The sequence below is a fragment of the Vidua macroura genome, chromosome 1 (assembly GCF_024509145.1).
Source record: "Vidua macroura isolate BioBank_ID:100142 chromosome 1, ASM2450914v1, whole genome shotgun sequence".
In the NCBI taxonomy this organism is placed as follows: Eukaryota; Metazoa; Chordata; class Aves; order Passeriformes; family Viduidae; genus Vidua; species Vidua macroura.
The window spans coordinates 131,921,819-131,942,568 of record NC_071571.1 but is presented as its reverse complement, the minus strand read 5'-3'; the positions used below and the strand labels follow the sequence as shown (position 1 = coordinate 131,942,568).

Sequence of the window (20,750 nt, the reverse complement as noted above, 5' to 3'; positions counted from 1 at the left end):
AACAGCAACAAGAAGGTGTAGGTGTAACACAGGTCATTTCAAGACACAACAGACTAGAGAATTTCTCAGGTAAGATAAATCCTTTTTGATAGGTAAATTCCATCAAGCCAAGCAGATACCAGATCTGTTAGCAATCTTTGAAAACTGCTGAGACTAGATTGACTTAACAAGACAAGAAAAGAGCAAGCACAGTTAATGCATTTTCAAAGCAGGAAGGTCATGTAATGAATTTCTAGATAGACTGTGAGAACAAAATAAGAACAGATCATCAAGCAGTCTCCCCATTAATACTTCAAATTTGTATGGTGACAAGTAACAATCACCATGGGCTTGTCAAGGACAAACTGCAAGTAATTTCTCTTATTTTCCTTCACTGACGAGTAAGAGGCCTTATGGACAGAGCAGAAGCTGTAGAGAACATCTCTGCATCTTAGCACACCTTTTGACATTATGAGATTCTCACAAATGAGCAAGGAAAATCTGGTTTGGTTGAATGTGCAGGAAGGTGAATGCACTGCCAGCTGGATAACTGTACTGAAAGAACAGCTGTCACAGATTTAAAGATTCACAGCCAGCAAAGAAGATATATTGATTAGGGTTTTCCAGTATCATTGAGAGACTTGTTATTTTAAGTAACTTGTAACCTCTACATTTCTCTAATTTGCAGATGATGCCAAGTTGTAAGCACTCTGTGAAATAAGATTAAAATTAATTTGACAAACTAGAGCAAAATTCAGACAACAGAGCATAATTCAGCACCAAAAAGCATAGAGAAACACATTTGTGAAGAACTTCAGAAGAACGTGAGGCAAAAAAACCAAGTAAGTGACAGCTGCTCAGAAAGGAGTCTTGAGTATGACAGTGAATTAACTGAACACGACTCAGTGGAATCCCATAAGCTCATCTTTATGGCTACGTCGTGCTGGGCAGTGCTGCAGAAACCTGGGCATTAGAGGCATAAACTATCCTCCCACTTGCCCTCCATGGGCCTCTGCAGAAAGGGTTCAAAGTCCTTCTAAAATGTACAAGGAAAAACCCTGGGGAGGATCCTGCATCAGAACAGAGGGTAGTGAGACATCTGAAATGTAGGACAGATAGGGAATAAACTGAGGTTGCTTAGCAAGGAAAAGGTAGGGGGAGGTGCTCTCAGTCTTTTATGAGCAGAAAGGCGGGGGAAAAGAATGAGGCAACAGACCTTCCTCCAGATCCACTGGGTAAACAGATCTGAATTATAGCAAAAGAAAACTTAAATTAAACAGCATGGTAAACAATCAGAAAAGAAGCAGATCGAGATTGTCTGGAGGGGGTTAGAGATGATCATGACTGCATTTTTACATAGAATAGTTAAATAGCTTTTTGTTGGGAACGCTGTAGCATCATCTTGTCTTGGCTTTCTCTTGGTTTTAAATCAGATAACTATCAAAATTCAAAGTTACGTTCCATAAATCTTACTGGGTTTTAACATTATGTATAACTCCATATCACAACCTAGTTCTTGTTTTATACTTCTTTGTGGAAAGCTAGAAGATATAAACCAGTAATAAATATGTTACTTAAGAAGATTACTCAAAATGTCCAAGCAATCAGAAACTATAAATGTAGAGTGTTGCTATTTTAAAGATTTTTTTGGGGGTACAGATATAGCCACGAAAATTCATTAAATACTGAACCTATGCACTCTACTTTCTCCTTATGGATGTGTCCTGATTCAGATTATGTGATTGTCAGCATTGCCTTAAATTCTGTATAAGACATAGATTGTGTTTGCGTGATCTGAAGTCTGCTGCAGTCAGTAGGAATCTCTCTAATGCTCTTTAGTGCATCACTTTTCTGCTCTATCAGTTTGTTCTCTTGAGATCCTCATAATCATCTGAGCACTTTCCAGCTGTGCTGTCAGCAGTGCAAGTGAAATACACCACGTGTTTGTTTGCTCCTTCTTTCTCCCAAAATGCGTGCACAGTTGGCTGTATTGTGTTCATTAGGGTTTTCCTTTTGTTTTGGAAGTGATGTGACTGTTGAATTTTGAAAAATGCTGTGATGCAAAAAATTTTGTGTGTCTAAAAACTTACTGATGTAATGTTTTCCAAGGACACACAATCAAGGACAAGAGCATAAAAAATTATTCCCTGTTGGTATATGCAGTTGGTATGAGAGTTGAAATCTCCATTCCAGGAAAAGCAAAAGAGATTCTTTTGATAGGGCCAAAATTTCCTTCAAGATGTTTTACATTTCATTTCTTCAGCAACAAATAGTGTAACAACCATTAGCATTGCTAAGAAAGCATTTAAATTATGCAAAGTTTCAGGAAGCCACTAAACCCTGTACCTTCCCAGTGAGACATGCTGTCCTCCTTTCATGAATGGAGAAACTGAAAGGTGTCCACGGCCATACAGCAGTGGGGTTGCAGCAGGATGCTCTCCCTGGAACGGGGTAAAATATCTTGAACAGTGTCCTGTTTGCAAAGCTATCAGTGGTAAACAAAAAAGGGGCATTCATGCTGCCTTTGGTGTTGAACAATGGCTGAAGCCAAGTGTGACTCAATCCCAAAGTTAAACATTCTGATAGTGAGATGAAAATGTAAAAGACCTGGTAAAATACGTGGATAAAGGAACAAACAAGTGACACTGCTGATAGTTTATCTGAAGCTGCTGAGCTGACACAGCTGGCCTGGAGACATAATGGCTCACAGACAATCACCCAGTCCCAAACTTGAACAGCACCCCTTCTTGGAGTGCATGTGTGGGGACTTCTCTCTTGAGTGGGGGTGCCCTTCAACGTTACCTTTCAAGGCTGAATGAAAGAAACGGGCCCTTGGTCACTGATATGGGTAACATGGTCTGTTAATAATAATTGAATATAAATTAATAATTTTTTTTGCTAGCTTTAATCCAATTACTTCACCATTGCTTCATGGTGTACTATAATTGTTGTTATAGCTCCTATATTGTGTAGTAAATAATTCTCATTTAGATAGTTTTTTGTAATCATTATCCTAATAAAAAATTATATATATTTATTTAAATATATCTGGTTTGCTGCTCTTTATCCTGTGGGACAATGTTGTATAAAGATTCAATTATATCTATATAATCCTTTAGACCTAAACTGTTGACAAAGTCTAGGGTTAAAACTAGATCCAGCCATACCCAGACTCCTCTATGAGGAGTTTAAAAAGCAAGGGGATGCTTTCTACACCCTGTGACTCAACAGGAGGATTTCTTTAATAAACTTTTTCTGAAGCTCCCACTCTGCCCATGACAGGTATTCAATAAGAATAAAATGCAAGACTTTGCACTATCAAGTCAGAACCTTGGCCATTGGGTCCTACAGCTGATTGCAGCCCCAGTGCTGCCAGGGCTCAGGAGAGGAGCTCCAGAGACACTCACGGGCCTTATTTGACCTCCACAGCCCCAACCTGGGCCTCTCCACACCCCTGCCCATGGCCCAGGACCCCATGCAGGTCAGCCTGGGGTCATCAGTCTCTGTCCCAGTGGTACAACATGACGCCAGTCTCCAGCCATGTTTCCTGGGTGGACCCTGTAAAGGCATGTTGCAGCTTGTCTTCAGTTGTGTCCCTGGTCCCAGCTCTCTTTGCTTTTGGTTGGCCCTCCTGGTTTATCACCTGTCCTGCTGGGGCTGTTGGTGAACCCCATGATCAGCCCCAGTTCTGCTTCTGGGCTCAGTCCCTGCAGGATGGTGTTCAGAATGCCCTAATAACACACTGGACAAAGAACCTATAGAAAGTCCTAAAAATGCCCAGCTGTGCCCTTATTCTGATATGGAAATAAAATAATTTTTTTTTTTAAATGCCAAAATTTTACTTCTCTGGCAGCCAGATGGAATTATGTCCACTTTTTTAATCAATGAAGGGGAGGAAAGTAACAGCTTTATAGAGACCACAGACTGTATGAAGCCAAGGGGAAAGAGGAAACATTATGGAAGAGACATCCAGATATTGGAACAGTAACTGGAGCTCCTGCTGTGGGCTTACAAAACATAATTTCAGACTTGAGTAGAAGACACTTTAAACTGCAACAGCTGTGTGAGGAAGATGCATGCAGGCATGAGCAAGACAGGCAGCGGGTGATGAGACTGGCACTGACCACCAGCCACTGACGCTGCTTCCACCTGCACTGTGATAAAGAATCAGCAGCTTAAGCACAATGTGGGGCAGTTCTGCTGGACAGAATGTCCAGTGTTTAGGATGCAAGATCACAACCTCGTGTCTTCCACTGGCAGCATCCAGCAATTAGAAACTATAAACTAAAATTTCAGACTTCTACTGTCAATAAGTCACCTTTTTTCCATGTCATTACAGAGGTCAGCAGTGAACCATGGGAATAAAATGCACTGCAGCAACAGGTGATCAGAAAACAAATATCACTATAATTTCAGACCTTTTGTAGAAGTGTAGCTGCATGGTATCTATCCCAGCTTATCTAAAATAAAATTAGCTCCAGTAGCTCCTAAGAGCATGCCATTAACACCAATCTACTGATGATCCCTAACTCAAGCAGACAGAGAAATGCTTTTGCCAGCAAGTTACATAAATGTCAGTAAACACTGAAAGAATTGCCAGGAGTTACAATGGCTTTCAGTCAAGAGTCAAAATAAAATAGCTTTGTTAAAGGAGTTCAGAAGAGGAAATATTATGCTCATTTTAAATCAATACACTGCATTAAAAATAGAGTAATGTTTCTATTGAAGTCTACAGGTTCCCCTCTACAAATATTCTATTATAGCTCTCCCAAGACTTTGTAATGCACTGAAGAGAGATACCTATAGTTACAGGAAAAAAAGAGCCCCCCCCCCAAGCTTTTTTTCTATTGAGGGTTCAATTTATAACTGAATCCATGCATGTAGCAGTCTGAGTGTTATGGGTGGTGAAAGATGTTCGTACTGTTTTAATTCTGTGACTGTTTTCAGCCTCACTGAACTCAAGAGAGATCCACTTAAGCACTCTCCTTAAATCTCAGCATTGGTGGAGAACTAACTCCCTGCCTGTGCCCCTTTTCACAGTTCCAGGGATGGTTTCATGACGCTCTGAAGCCCTGTAATATGTAGGAACTGGCACACGGAGTTCTAGCATATTTTTGGTATCCCACAAAACTGGCATGGTTTAGTTTGTTGTCCCCTCCACAGATACTAAGGAAGCAAATTGCCAAGGACATTGATTTTAGTAGTAAGAAATCCTAAACATTTTTAGTAAAACTTAAGAAAATCTCAAGCAAAACCCATGTACCCTCTCCTCTGTTTGTCTCCAAAAAACTCAAGGCAATTTTATGAATCTAGGTACCTGTTCTCTACAGAAATGATAGAAACAAAACATCAGTCTTAAACTACTTTTGCTCCTTGAAACTAAACAGAAGAGTATTTTCTAGCACTTGGATATTTGAAGTCAGTATCACTATCAGAAAAGTAAGAATTAATGAAAAATGTCTATTTAAGTATCTCAATGTCTAATTCTCCCTATCTACCTTTCCTTTTTCACTAGGCATGTTCTTTGCATATTTTCTTCTTCATTTTTTCTTTAGGCATAGAAGATATTAATAAAAGCAAGAACACTTTTGTTCATCAAAAGGACAAAAGAACTCTACAAGGAAAAAAAATATCAGGTTCAGGATTTAACTAGCTCATGATAGATTTACACTATCTGGGGTGCCTTTCCCAAACTTCTCTGTTAGTGTAGATAATGAATTAAGGTTTATTGCCCCATATAGGAAGATTTTTCTGTCTGTTCTCTGTCTCCCCGTTAGGCGAAGTTTTGTGTTTGTTAGTGTTCATTGGGGGCTTTTTCTGAACTCTGATTGAAGAAGAAACAAGGAGGCAATTTTACCAATAAAGGTTTTAAGCTGAGTGCTGTGAAGAGCAGGCAAATAGCACATAAGAAACAAGATGTCCCTTCTGCGTACCCAAGTTTCTTGACAAGTCTCACAGCAGTGATTCAATCTCTTTCCCTCTGGGGGCACAGGAGCTACATCTGAGCACACCACAGCCACTGGTGTGAACTCCGGGAATGGAGGAGCAGGAGAACCCTGGCTGTCAGAGTAGACACCTCTCTCATTTTTTCTGCTGTGTAAGCCTTTCTGCCCCATGCTAATGAAAATGTTTCAATGTTCCAGTGCTTGGGGACAAGCTGCAGATGTGTTAGTGATGCACAACTTAATGAGTGGTCCAAGTTAGAAACCCAGACACCCTCAATTATCTTCTCATCCAATGGAGCAAAACAGCCTGAACAGAAACAGAAAGAGGGACACTTGAACTTGGGTTAAAAGGGAATCCTTTACTCTTTTGACCAGTGAATCACATTATCAGGCATTATTACTGAAGCCTAAAGTTTGAAGGAATTCAGAAAAGGATGAGATATTTATTAAGGAAATGAAGTGTTTAGTCATATCATAAAAGATCGCAGAAACAAAATATAAGCCTTCCTGCTTCAGGTGACTGCCCAACCTTAACATTACAGGATAATAAAAGAAAATGTTGTCCCTGAACAAGTTGTTCTTTCTCCCTGCATGGTTTCAAGTTTTTATATACTTTAATTTGGAGAAGATGGGTTAGAGTCTGCAATTCTTGTCACTATTTTTCCATGCCACTTATGAGAAGGCAAAGAATCATTCAGGTGGGCTCAGACTAGCACCTTACAAAGTCCATATTATTGAGAACATATAATAGAAAGCTGCATTAAATATTTCAATCAGACTTTATACATAATTTCAGCTTTGATTGCTATGACACTAAACTCTGAACTTTAAAGACTATGTTGATTAAACTGATATAGGAAGTCCAGAATAATTTACCAGCACTCTTCTAGAGAAATGACTCAATTATTGCCTGCTGCCAGCCTTTTAACAGGCTTAAAGCCCAAACTGCAAGAGGTCTGTTATTAGTGAAATATGGTAATGGTTAAATTTATTTTAAATAAATAGATGGAGAGATTGTGCAATATGCACAGGAGAGGTTTCTACCTCCCTAGAGACAGAGTTTAGTTTGTTATATACTTGTGAGAGACTGAAATGTTATGGTTTGTGGCTTAAATATTGTTATGAAGGACTTTTTGCCCATTAGGGCAAAGCTGTATAAAGAAACTGCAACCACCAAAGCCCTCCCCTCCCTGAAAATGCCTCAGGAGGGGAACTTGGGACTGTGAGTTAAGCTGCCTAAGAGAACTTGAGATAAGATAAAGGTGACACTATTGTTCAATCATCTCGGGTCTAGGGAGAAGGAGACAAGACTGAGGGAGAATGAAGTATCACCCAGAAAGCCAAACCCAGCAGCTGTCCTGGCTTTGAGGCGGGGGAGGCCATAGCCCACAGACTCATCTGCTGAGTTTGCACAGATTCCCCCCCAACCAAGGGGGCAGGAGGAGAGTTTTGTGTGAACACAAAACAGTGAACACCCATCCTCCCTTACACCAACCGGCTCAGGTGTGAAACCCCCAACCCCACAGGCCACATCCACGGGACATTCACATGAGAGGCAGCTGAGAGGGTGCCATAATCCATCAAAGACACCCCCAAAGTGCTCCCCAGACTTATTCCTGAGGCCTTGCACCCGAGCACTGCACATGATGCAACTGCTCCAGAGTCTGCTCCAGAGTCTGTTGCAAGAGACTGTGTCAAACTTGTTCCCGCAGGGGAGGTTCCTGGGCATTCTCAGCTGGCCTGAGTGCCTATTAATCCATTGAACTCGGTGTTTTGCAGGACCCTCACCACCAAGAAGACCCGAAGAACAGGATCAATAGGACACCTTCAGGATCCATGGAGTGGTGATATTTTCTACTTAATCTGTCTCTCTGTCATGCTCTTCTTCTCCCTCCTCCTTTTTCTATTTCCTTCTATCTCTTTCTACCTCCCATTTGCTGTTAAATAAAATCCATACTACTGACTTTGGCATGTGGTCTTGCTTGCACCTTAATTTGGGCAGAGGCATTTCTTTGACAATTTTAATAACTGTATCGTAACATTATTTAATCTTAGTCCTTCTCTGGTTTAAGGAAATAAACTATTTGTATACAAATTTATCAGTGGTCTTTGTTACTTTTCCGTCGTATTTAAAGGAAGTTTAACCTGTATCTAAGGAAAGTCCTGAAAATGATTGCTGAGGTCTTCTGCCCAGCAAGACCTCTAAGGAAATATTTATGGAGAAATATAATCACATATACAATTATATCATTACCAGATCACTCACAATTTCTCCTAAAGGTCATCTTGGTTCAGGATGCAGTGGAGAACTAGCAAAGAATTGGTATGCAATAAAACCTTATTAGAAAAAGGGTTATTCAACTGGTATTTCTTTGGTTTCTGCATTTGTCCTTGACTTCCAAAAATGCATGTTTGAGCCTCACAGGTGACTGTGAAAGCTTGAGGGCAGACCTGCTAAAGTGTGACTGTGATGTGAGTTGTGGCAGCTCCCACAGATCTAGACTTTTGTGTGGACTTGTGATAGAGGATGGGCCAGGCAGCATCATTGCAGCTGCTTACCTGGGCTGGACTGTCCAGGTACCCACTGGCCCTGGCCAGCACATTGTGTGACCTTCAGCCACTGCAGCCCACAGCGCTGTCCGTGCTCAGAGTCCCCTCCACCCTCCTTGGACCTGGCCACTGCACTGCTGAGAGGACTGTGCCCTGCTTTTGAGAGCAAGGCACATACAACCACTTCATTAAAAAAACAACCTCACAAAAACCAACACCAAAACACACCAAATCTTTGATCCATTATTCTTATGTAGCCACCACTGGAAATATCCACAGAAGCCATACAAGTGACTGCACCCTTGAAGCACTCTGCAGCCCAAGGCAGGGATTTAGTTATTCAAAGAAGAAATGGAAGGATGGTACAGTACAGATAATTACTGAAATAGTAAAGAACACGATCACATGTATCCTGTCTGGATGGCTGGCCACAGCTGTTTCACTGTTGGGAAATGCATCTCTCCAAGGTGAAAATCTCCCACAAACCTGCGTTTCTGCCAAAAGCATTTGTCCTGTCTGTTTTAAGCAGCTTAATACATCTCTGGATAGAACAAGACTTTGCCAGCAACAAAATGAAAAGCAGTCACAGCACTCTCAAAACCCCTTTCAAGGCTGAGTAGCAGGATGACAATAGTTAGAGCTGACTGCAGACACCTGAAAAAGAGCTGACCCACAGGAGGTCCAGGAACAGTGCGCTAAACTCAAGTCCATATTAATTCTTCAGGGGTGTGTCCCTGGCAATTCACCTCACATTGACCAAGAGCACTCTCTCACACCTTCAGACACAAGTGTGGGTTTTTGCTTCTCATTCTGCTGTTTGGAGATTTGGGACTTTAAACCTCCAGCCCTGTTTGAGAACAGCACAGAAATCGCCCGGCACATCTTCAAGCCTCAGGCATTTTAAACTTCCAGAGTTTTACAGTCAAGGCACAAGCCTCACAATAAAACAAGAGAGAAAGAAAGCAATCAAGGAAATTAATTCCTGGCTATTTTGCAACATCCGTTCCATATGTCCAAGAATATATAAGACTAATTGCATTTTCACTGACGTCAGTGTAATCAACGATCAGTTTAGGAAGCTTAATGTGTTCTCCTCTGGCTCACTAGGAGATACATATTAACCTTCAATAGAACTTCCAAACACATTTTACTTGATTAATGTAATACCTCCTCTCCTTTCTATAAATATATTCATGATTTTTTTGTATAAAAACCCAAATGTAATTATAGCATACTGAACTCTTAATGTGATTCTTTCCTTCAACAAGCATTTATGTAAACTTTGCTCCTCTTACAACCAACCATCTGTTTTGTCACTGGAGGGAATTTATTATCCAATTGAAGGCCTTAATAAGAAAAAAAAGGGTATTTTATAAAGGTTTGCAGTTTCTGAGCTGATAATTGTATTGATTACATGAGACAACTGTGCCATTATCAAGACAACTGATGCAGATTATCAGCTGTCATTGCAATGGTTACATACTCTGTGAAACACCCTACCGTGGTATTTGGGGATATAAAAAAACCTGCCTATGTTAGGGGATTAGAGCTTAAAGACATTTTCATAAATCCTTGTGTTGTGTCACAGACTAATAAACAATTCAGTAAGTCCAAGGGCTGCCCAAAAGACATTTTCAAGATATTTTATCCCTCCAATGACTTAAAAGGTTTTTACAAGAAAAAAACATTTTTAATGTTTTAATGCCATACTGATGTATGACAGGGTCTGGGACAAACTAATAAAATGCTGCTTCTACTTCTTTCTGCAGCACAGGAAACACACAAATCTGGCTATTTTCACCTAGAGCAGAAAGCACAGGTAACTTGGGATATAGTGTACCAATGAACACATCCTTTGTTCAGATAACTTTTTTGGCCTGTTCAGGGTGGATTCTGTCACACACAGGTAGGCTCTTTGCAAGCTATTGTGAGCTAAGCTAGAGTGATTAGGCTCTTTGCAGGCTATTTTATTGATTGTGCCATTTAAATTCCTCCCATGCATTCCTTTATTTTGTAATTCAACTGAAGAGGGCCTGAAGCATGAATTGGAGAAAAAAAGATGGGATAAGGTCCTGCACTACAGAAACCAACCTGGGCCTGTGCATAGCAGGAAGGAGTTCTTTAAGAAGTTCTCCTGATGCCACTCTTGAAGCTAATAACTGTTAAATTATTTAACAATGTATCTCTAGAGAAGTTAGGATCAGAACATGGTTATTGAGAAGGTCTTTCAGATAAGATCATTTTGTTCATGCTAATGATCATTATTGGTCTTTAGTTTTTGCTATGACATACCTAAAATTCATACATATGCTTTCAGTTTGTTAAGAAAATACCATACAGGGCCTGAGCAGGTATTTGTGTGCAGAATCAGTCATTTTTCACACCCCGGTCTTGAAGATAATGAAATGGATGTGATCCAGTCCAAGAGCATATACCCTGAACCTCCTTTGACTCCAGTCTCAGCTGGATATTCAACACGTACATCAATCATCAGGGAAGCCTTTAAAAGTAAGATTAATATTCTCCTTTATTCATAATGAATTCCAAGTTTTCTCTCCACTCTCCACAATAGCAAACATGTGCATAGGAAGAGTCTAATGAGTTACTTGGGAATGTTACTGCTTTTTTTTCCATGATCTTGTCTTTCATCTTATGAAGTACAGACAATAGAAAAACTAATGATCATTTTATAGACATGGCCCTTGGGACATAAATATTTGATCAATTCAGCCATTTCTATTAGAAAAATTGGGAATCTCAAGTAATTTCACATTATGACACCTTCACTTGCTAGTGGAGAAAATTCACCTACTGCTGACACTACATCTCCTACACCAAGGGATGGGAATTAGCAATGACACTGGCATCAGCCAGCTCTTTCCCCTGAATATAGACCCAGGTTTTGGCTATGGAGGGGCAAACACCTGGTGAATCCACAGCAGGCCCCGTTCTGCAAGAATCCTTTGTGCAGGGCCAGCAGTAGTGGGCTGTCACTGGCAGTGCTGCAGGATAATCCCACCCAGCCCCCAGCTACATCCCACTGGCACCAACGGGAAGCCACATCCCTGGCTGATATGAAGGAACTGAGCCTCCAGTGAGCTGGCTACTATGATGCTTCATACAGACATAAAGTTGAAAATCCTTTCTTTTTAGCCCACTTCGTTCTGTATAAAGACAAAGCAAGCTGATTTTCTAAGTCAAACACAAGGCCTCATATCTGTATTCATGAAAATTCCCACAACCTACCGCTGAGATAACACCTCAGGCTTTCTGATTGTGCAATTTTGCTCTTTTCACAACTTCAGTTCTTCTTTCAGTTTTGAAAATCTTGTGATTCTCCCAGGTTTGAAAATAACCAAGAACTTCTCCTTAGAATTTCTTTATTTTCCCTAAAAAGGCCTGTTCAAGGGACCCTGTTTGCTGATGTGAGTAGTCTCAGGCAGTGTAAAGCTTGCAGGAGAGGGGACGGAGCAGCTTGGAAGGATGCAGTGCAGGGATATTTTGTTTACATGAGCAGTCACTGCTGATCTCTACCCCCTGCCAAGTAAGCCAAGATTACTGAAATCTTCTAACTGGTATTTAAGCACATTGCCATACATGCTGTTTTGCATGAGGCTTGAAAAATGCCAGGACATAAATGTGACCTAGCCACAAAATATGTATTTTTATTCTCTTTTTGACATCAGATCAAGTGCAGATCTACCAATCTTGTCAGGGTGTTCAACCTTAAATCAGTGAGGCCATAGCACATTGTGCTTTTCTTTTCCTTTACAATAGAAGTCTACTACCAGTACATTTTTTCATCATTAGGATTCAATCATTTTATTAAAAATGACTGGGACAGAGATAGATATTAGACATGCTTTCAACAGTATATTCAGAAAAATCCAGAACTGAAATGTCACAACTAGCAATTCATGCTGAGCTTTCCACAAATAGCACCTCAAACATTTAACCTACCTCAGCGAAAAACTTTGGCTTGCTCTATTTATGTTCTTACTGCACATCCTTCAGTGAGAGCCACACAACTCGATAACTTGTGGTTATAAAAGGTTCTCAGCCTTCCATTAGTTTTTATTTTTAGCCCCTCACCGTCAGGACCTCAGGGAGCACAGAGGGAAGGCAGCAGCTCCCCAGGCGTGGCAAGGGTGAATCCACAGCAGGCCCCATTCTGCAAGAATCCCTTCCCAGGGCCACAGCACTGGACTGGCACTGGAGGTGTTGCAGGATCCTGGGGGACTGTGGGACCTGTGCCCAGGGCTTTGCTGCACTGAGGCAGGTAGCAGGAGGCACTGAGCACACAGAGCTCAAAAAAGAAGACTCCTTTTGTTGTTTATTTTTTTTTTTCAACTGATACCTTACGATTTCATTTTCTCCCCGCCAAAGTCCATCAGAAATACCAGAATTCCTGTTATCCCAGATGGTGCCAGTGGATCCTCAGGGTGTGCAGAAACCCCACTGTCACTATCAGGAGAGTGGAAAATCCTTCCATGACACTGTCAGGATATCTGATGTTGTTCCTTCTGTGTGTTTTAGACAAGGAAAGTGGAGTCCATTTCCTCAGGAAGAAGACACGCTGTGTTTATAAATGCTGTCACTGACAGGGGTGTTGTTATTCTGACTCATCAGCACTGACTGGGTCACTTGGGAACTGAAATGCCCTGACTCCAGCACTCACTGGAGTTTTTCCCCAGACTCCAGCACCCACTGGAGACCAGAACTGAAGTTGGCTCATTTCAGCATTGTCACTGTCCTGAACAGCACAGTGACAAAATTCAGCTATTGGAAGTGACTTTCTAATTTCACTTGGCTTGGTTTTTTTTTTGTTTTTTTTTTTTTTTATACAACATTTGTAAGACTTTTATGCCCCAAAATGTTTCTGTGTGACTATTGTGACCTCTGATTTCATGTTATAATCCAGAGATATGTACAGTCCATCTCAGATAAAACCTCAAAAATTAATAACCAGCCAAACCAAACTGGTCCTGTTTTGAAATAAGCATTAACCCCCAGCCAGCCATAGTACTGACAATTTAATCCTCAGCATAATGTTTGTATTTAACACTGCAGCACGCCCTGTTAAGCTTTTCTCCCCACGGCAGCACACTAGTTCCTGAAGTGTGGGCTATTCTATAACCCCACTAGATATTCTTTTCAGGAAATTTCCCCTGGCTGCTCCAACCTTTACAAGTTACTTTTTACACTGAAGTACCTCAGTGCTCAGTGGCAGTATGCATATTGCACTATTGTGCTATATTGCAATATCATGCAGTGGTGTGTTATATTACTCTAGATGCAGTACCAATGGCTCTACCAGGAAGAAACTACTGAAACACAAGAACTATAGAAACATTAGTATTCTGAGATCCATTATGTTCTAAAATAAAGTTAAATATTTATTTCCCAGCTATTGACAGGTTATGAGACCATTGTGTCCGTGGCTGCTGTGCTTGTGCTGGAAAAGCTCTCTGTTCCTGCCCTCACTTTTGTCGGAAAACTCCCTCAACAGCAGCACTGATGACTCCACGTGCACTCGGCTTCCCGCTCTCCCCACTCTTTGTAGGACTCCAAACACCCAGTTAAAACATTAAAACTAAAGAGCCCCCAGCTTATCGATGGGGGGTGGAGTGCTGAGACACAGCGCAGATGCTGTGCCAGCACTGCTCAGCAGCAGCCCAAACACTGGTGTGTAATCAACACCTTTCCAACTCCCAATGCACAGCGTGGCACTGGGAGGGTTGCTATGGGAAGATTAATTCCATCGCAGTCGCTATTTTTTCCACATTTACTCAGACATTAAATTCTGCCTCCTGAAATTATACCAACTCAAAACTGGTTCAACATGAAAAAATGAAACATGAAAATGTTGTGTTAAAAGTCTGCCAAAACTTCTAAGCTACAGCTTTTTCCTCCTTCTGAGCTTATACTACTGAGTAATTGTATTCATTGTCATAGAATTAATAAAACTCACACCTCAGAGGTAGTGAGAAATGAAAAAACAACAAGAAAACTATTCATTCTCTAGGTTGATGTTTTTCCTCAAGTAATTTCCTGTAAGGAATAATGGCAAAGACAACATCTATTTTTATGTTAGCCCTCAACAGCACACGGTAACCAAACCATAATTGTTCTTCTGAGTCAAAGAAGTCCATTTGTGTATGACTTTGTCAACCAGATTTTTTAACTAGGGCCATTCATTCAAGGAGCTACTCCTTCCTTACTTTTTGTTTCCTAACATAATAGGCGATCAAAAAGGTTTAGCATTTATTATCTACATGCATCTAAATATCTAATCTTAATGAATAAATTTAAAATTCAAATACTTGCAATAGTGAAAAAAGCACAGAAAGAAATGTGTACTGTATCAGTTTGAAGTAATTTAGAAATCCGCCTTGAAAAAGTTATGAAAGCAGTAGAACCAAGAGATGTAAATCAGGAAATGCCTGCTCATAGGAAAGGAAATTTAAGACCAAATTTTGCAGTAAAATACTATGTGAAATTGGCCCACTGGTATTGAAATGTTTATAACAGATTAGGTAACAGTCTAAAAAGCTATCAGATTTTCTTTGTATCCAAGCCCAGATGATGCACTTCCCTCTTCCTCAAATAACTTTAGGTTCACTGAACAGCTAAAATATCTGTATCCCTGTCTCTATGGAGCCAGTGTGAAAAGGCTTCGTTCAGTTGAAGGCAGAAAGAAATAATAAGCCCCCTAGAAGAAATGTTCAAAAGCTTTCAGGTCATATTACAACTTAGCAAAACTTAATTGCAGCCAGGTAAAGAGAGGCATCTTTTACAATACTATCAGTACAGGCTGTGGATGTTGCTATTAACTATATTTTATTAAACCAGGAGAAAGAAATGGTTCAACTAATGCACAATTTTCTCAATGGTGAAATACATATTTTACAGGTCCAGAGCTAGCCAGGGGACCCCACGAAGGCTTTTCATAACGACAACAGAACATTTTATATGATTTCTAGGAAATAAATGTCAACCTAGCTTTTGTATTACAGTGGTTGAATTTATTTAATGAGCTGTCCTACACTGGAGGCAGCCCTGCATTTTTCACTTGCTTCTGCAAGGAATTTCAGTAGCTAGCAAATAAGCCCGGGTCTAATCTGCTTCCGTCTGCAATCATTTGAAAAATGATGCTTGGCAAACAGCTCTGCACAGCCTTGCCATCAGACAGAGACTGATTCCTCACACCAAGAGACTGCGCAGGCTGAGAAGTGCATCTACGTTACCTACAGCAAACAACCAGTTCTTTTTATTCTGAAAACCCTGCGATTATGGCTGGACCAGCTCTGGGAAAACTGTTTTTCCCACACTGCAAAGGATGGGGAAACAATTGTCAGGGAGGAACTGAGAGCTTAACGCGGCTTCTCCTCACCGAGTCTTTCCCCGGGCCAAATAACTGAGCGTCAAACAGCCTTTGGTTACTGATGGTAACGCTGGTGCCCCCAGGGTAAATTCCTCACTCGTGTCCCGTAATCCTGGCAGAAGAAAGATATCTTTCTAGTACCTGCAAACTGGAAGCTTTCGGCTCCCTACCAGGCAGGCCAAAACGCTACTGCCAAACGATTACCTGCCATACAGGGGACAGCAGTGACAAGAACGCCCGATTGCTTTATGAAGCAGCGATCAGAGATGATAAAACATGATTTTTTGCACGGAGTGACCATGGGGCACTGGAGCTAATGCACCCGCGGGGCCCGTGTGCTGCGGCCAGCTCCAGCCTGAGACCACCCCGAAGTTTGGGGGAAAACCTTTCCCCCAGTGGTCTTCACTTATCACATTTTCAACCCTCATACAGCTTTTGGGTTGAGACCCTCCCACGCCTGCCCGTGCCCTGTGTCTCCTGCCCGCTGCCCTGACCCCTGAACACGCACACGCTTCGTGCCCCAGTTTCGGCAGAGCCTGTGCCTGTGCCCGCCGGGATGAGCGGCGGGGAGCGCGGCGCTGCCTGCGCATTACGGCGCTCTAACAACGCGGCTCCTCCTGAAACCCGCCTGGGCTGCCCGGGCAGCCGGAGCCGCTGCGATCGGCATCCCCATCCACGGAGCAGCCCCTCGGGCTGCCCTGCAGCCGGTGCCGAGCGCCCGGAGCCAGGGGCACGCTTACCAGGTACCAGACGCCGAGGATGATGGTGCCGGTGCGGACATGGCAGCAGAGGCAGCAGCTGTTGGAGTAGAAGCGTGCCCAGGGCGAGCTCAGCATCTCGGCGGCTCCTCGGGGCTCCGCCGCTCCGCGTCTCTGTCCGCGCCGTTCCGCGGGGCGGGGCCGGGCTGGGGCCGCCCCTCCCGGCGGGCGGGACCGAGAGCACGGCCGGCCCAGCCAGCCAGCCAGGCGGACGGAGGGAGCTCTGCGGCCCCTGCGAGCACATGTACCCGCAACAGCAGCGCGGAGCAGCCGCGCTGGAGCGCCGGGAGGGTTTTGGGCTGCGCAGTCCAGGGCGTTCAGCGAGCTGGCAGCCCGGCCCCAGCGCTGCCGGGCCAGGGCCGCTCCCCGGGGGATGCTCTCCGGGGGATGCTCTCCGGGGGATGCTCTCCGGGGGATGCTCTCCGGGGGATGCTCTCCGGGGGATGCTCCCCGCGGGATGCTCCCCGCGGGATGCTCCCCGCGGGATGCTCCCCGCGGGATGCTCCCTGCCGCGCCTGGAATGAGCCCGGGGAGGGCGAACCGGCTCGGCGCTTCTTTGGCAAAGCTGGTAGTTCGTCTCGCAATTTTCGAGTGTCAAAGCAGCAGAAATAAACTCAATTTCTCTATAAGGAAAGATAATATCGGAGGAGGTAATGGAATGTTTTGAATTTACCCCAAATTCTGCAACCATGAACATTTGTTTTCTTTCACAGTGTCGTCCTAATCCACTGCCAAAGCGGCTGCTATTGGGGTGGCTGGAATTTCCTCGTGTAACTGATATACAAGGTAACATTAAACTCATGGCTACTACCCATAGTTAATGCCCTGACGATGGTGGGGTGTGAGGGGGACACGTATCGTTAGGAGGAAGGACCCAGTCCTGCATATTCAAGCACTGATGCAGACTTGAGCTGAATTTCCTACCAAGCAGATGACTTTTCATGTTTTATTATTTGAGGCTTGCATTGTTTTCCAGATGAAATAATGAAGAAAATACTGTCAGAAGGTCTGTATGTCTACCCTGACCCTAAGCATAATTTATTTACTGTCATCCATCTTGGCTTGCTACCAAATTCCACGATTTACCATCAAAATATGACATTGAAAATGCTCCACTGCCTCCCTATATGGTTGCTTTGGGGCTCTTCATTATTTCATAATACATACATCTGCACAGAACAGGAACTTCAAGATAAAAGCTAACTTGACACAGACGAACATTTCTAACTATGCTTTATCCCTACTTATAAAGCCGCTATAGTAAATTAAATTAAAAATACTTTAAGTAGGAACTTTACATAACCTCTGTTCTTAGTTTGTCCTTTTAAAACTGGCAAGGGGTTGGCAGGGATTTTTGTGTGTAAAAGGAAAAGCCACACTGAATTTATAATTTTGACTAGATTCTATGCATAAGCCAAATATTTTCAGGATTCATATTGCAATATATGTTATGGAATAATTCGTGCTTATGTAAAAAATATATATGTAATAAATTATGACTGTACAAAAAAATCTTGAAGTTTTAAATTATGAGCCGCAGCTGGGGAAAGGTTGCGAAACCACAGATGGCAGCAAGCAGAAAGATCTCATTTACAAAGGAAAAAGCCTGGCTCTGTGTGGAGATGAGCTCCTTCCTGGGCCATCCAAGGAGACACCCAGCGATATCTACGATCAAGATAGTCAGAGTCGTCAGGAGCACGCATCTCAATGCCAGTTTCCCTGTAACTCAACATCAGCATTCATCGGTTCCCAGAAACAGCTTTGTCCAGCTCAGCACAGAGAAAAGGACACCCATGAATACGTGAAGCAAAGAGAAGAATAGGAGAACCTCTGCCTCAGGCAGAAAAAAAGTGTATAAAAACTGACTGGACAGAGGCAGCATTTGTGAACAGAGGTGATCCGATGCAGTAGAGGTCGGATCAGTGTTCACCCAGTGCCGATTCCGGGCTTGGCACTGCCTTTTTGATCATGGCTATCTATGACTGAATCTTGGTCATTAAATAAAAACGTATCTTATTAATTATTAATTCGGTTTGACCATTTTTACCTATAACAATATTGAAAAATGAAACTAAAATTCTTGTAAAATGAAACATCAGTATTGACAAATATTCAAGAGGCCAAAGGAAAATCACCAACCATGGGGTCTGGACTATCTCACTGGTAGCCTTGAGAGACCTTGTCCTTTAGTACCAGAGAGTAGGAAAGTCAGAGGTGAAACCCTTGTATGCAAGCCTTGTGGAAGGTAGGAGCATCTGCTTCATGAAGGCTATTGGCCAAGGACCTGACCTTTTCAAAGCAGAGGTGGCAATAAATTAAGGAGGATTCCATAAACAAGGACACAGAGATGCAAACCTGGTGGAAAAGGGACAAGAGAGACAGTGACAAAACCCAAAAGTGTCAGGTTACTGAATGATGGCCTACTGAAGAGCTTTGGGCAGGGTCACCTGGAGTTTGTAACTGATAAGAAGGGGCAAACAAGAAGAACAGGAGGGTTTGGGATATTTGAGGAGGGCTCTGCAAAACTTTGGAAGGACTAATTAGAGGAAGGGGATTGTGAAGGAGCAAAGGGGAGGGAATAATTAGAGGAGGGGGATCAGGAAGGAGCAGAGGGAGGGTCAGACAGAAAGGGGTATAAAATAGGTCAATCGTGTGCAGAGTCTGGCCGAGCAGACTGCCTGCTCACCCACACTTCTTATAAAACCTTTCTTAAGTGTCTCTCTGTGTAGTTTCCGCTCTCCACTGTGTGTGAGGGCTGTAAGGAGCAAGTGTCAGCTGCTGGGGGGATCAATGAGTGATCAGTGGGTGGGTGGGTGTTATTTGCTTGCAAGCATCAAGCTGGACCAGCTGGTCTCTACTTGGATCTTCCGTGAGTCCTACGTGTAGGAGGCACAGATGAAGGCAACACCTTGTCTGTGGCCATCTGTGCAGCTGTCCCTGCTGGGCTCCTGTACCTGCAAACAGGAAAGCAGCAGCTGCATCCCTCAGCCTGGGATGGGCACAACAAGCTGGGCTTCAGCAGCCAGGCAGGAGGAACTCAGGTCCTGGAGCTGTGAGAGGCAGATGCTGTTTATAATATCCTCCAGCACAGCCCTCCTCTCTGTAAGGAGAAGTTAACTGCATGTCTACTTTCACTTATGGTTCCCATCAGTGGCTTTGTGAAAAATACATATTTTATGATTGGCTTTTCGCAAATGTTACAATGAATATTATATGTGTAATGTTGGAAAGTTATGCTATATTAATTCTCTCAAGTAGTGTGTTAAATGTATTTTTAGTTTATAACCCAATGTTAAAATAGAAACTATACTATGTAAGATACTTTTTAACCAGCTCAAGAAGGTAATCAGATAATCAAGAAATTCTTTGCACAGAGATGGCAGGGACGGGGCCCATAAAGAGTTACGGCCTCCGTATCGGAAAAGACAAACATTCTTCCACCTTCTCTCCATCTTTATAGAACCACCAAGATTAAGGAGAAAAAGTTGACAAAAACCAGAAAAGCTCTTAATTTGCAAGGAATTTATGCATCATGTATGGATGTATGAATATGCAACAGGCTATTGCTTTTAAGGTTATTCCTTTGTTCACAAGGCACGCTTATCGGGCTTAAGGGCCCAAGAGCATCCGGATGTCCATAATTCTTTGCCTTTTATTGTCTTGTAATTGTCCTAACTCTAAATTTTTATTAGTCTAATTGTATTACTATTTTTATAACCATTTTATTATTATTAAACTTTAAAAATTTTAAAAACCAAGTGATTGGCGTTTTTCACAGGTTTTAACCCCCATATTCTCAGGAGAAAAAGGAAGTAAGAATAAGCAGCAAACACTAATCACTTCAGAGCAGTTTCCTGTATAATTATTAATTTCCATTCAAAAAGCCTGATGGGAAAGAGCAGGACACATCAGGCTTCACATCACTCTCCCGATTTATAACTAGCTGTATTTGGTTTGCTTGGCAAGATTTTGGTAATGGCGAGGTTTCAGAACCTGAGTATTGCCACAGACACAGACCCCCCTCAACACGGCCTCTGTAAGTTAAACCTCCATGTCTCTCACTTTGCCTTACAAAGCAAGAAATGACAAGCGTGTTACAGAGGTGGCTTTGCATACAGAATACCAATCTTACAC

The 20,750-nt window shown here is 42.4% G+C and overlaps 1 protein-coding gene across 2 annotated transcripts in view; it reads right to left on the bottom strand.

The window, feature by feature from the left end:
- The window catches only part of LAPTM4B (lysosomal protein transmembrane 4 beta), a 59,263-nt gene extending 42,513 nt beyond the window's left edge, over positions 1–16,750 (bottom strand). For both annotated transcript variants that reach the window (XM_053996805.1, XM_053996816.1), the window contains exon 1: positions 16,599–16,750. In XM_053996805.1, coding sequence (XP_053852780.1) covers positions 16,599–16,694 — 96 coding nt within the window. In that variant the 5' untranslated portion in view covers positions 16,695–16,750. The remainder of the gene's footprint in view (positions 1–16,598) is intronic.
- Between the last annotated feature and the right edge of the window lie 4,000 nt (positions 16,751–20,750).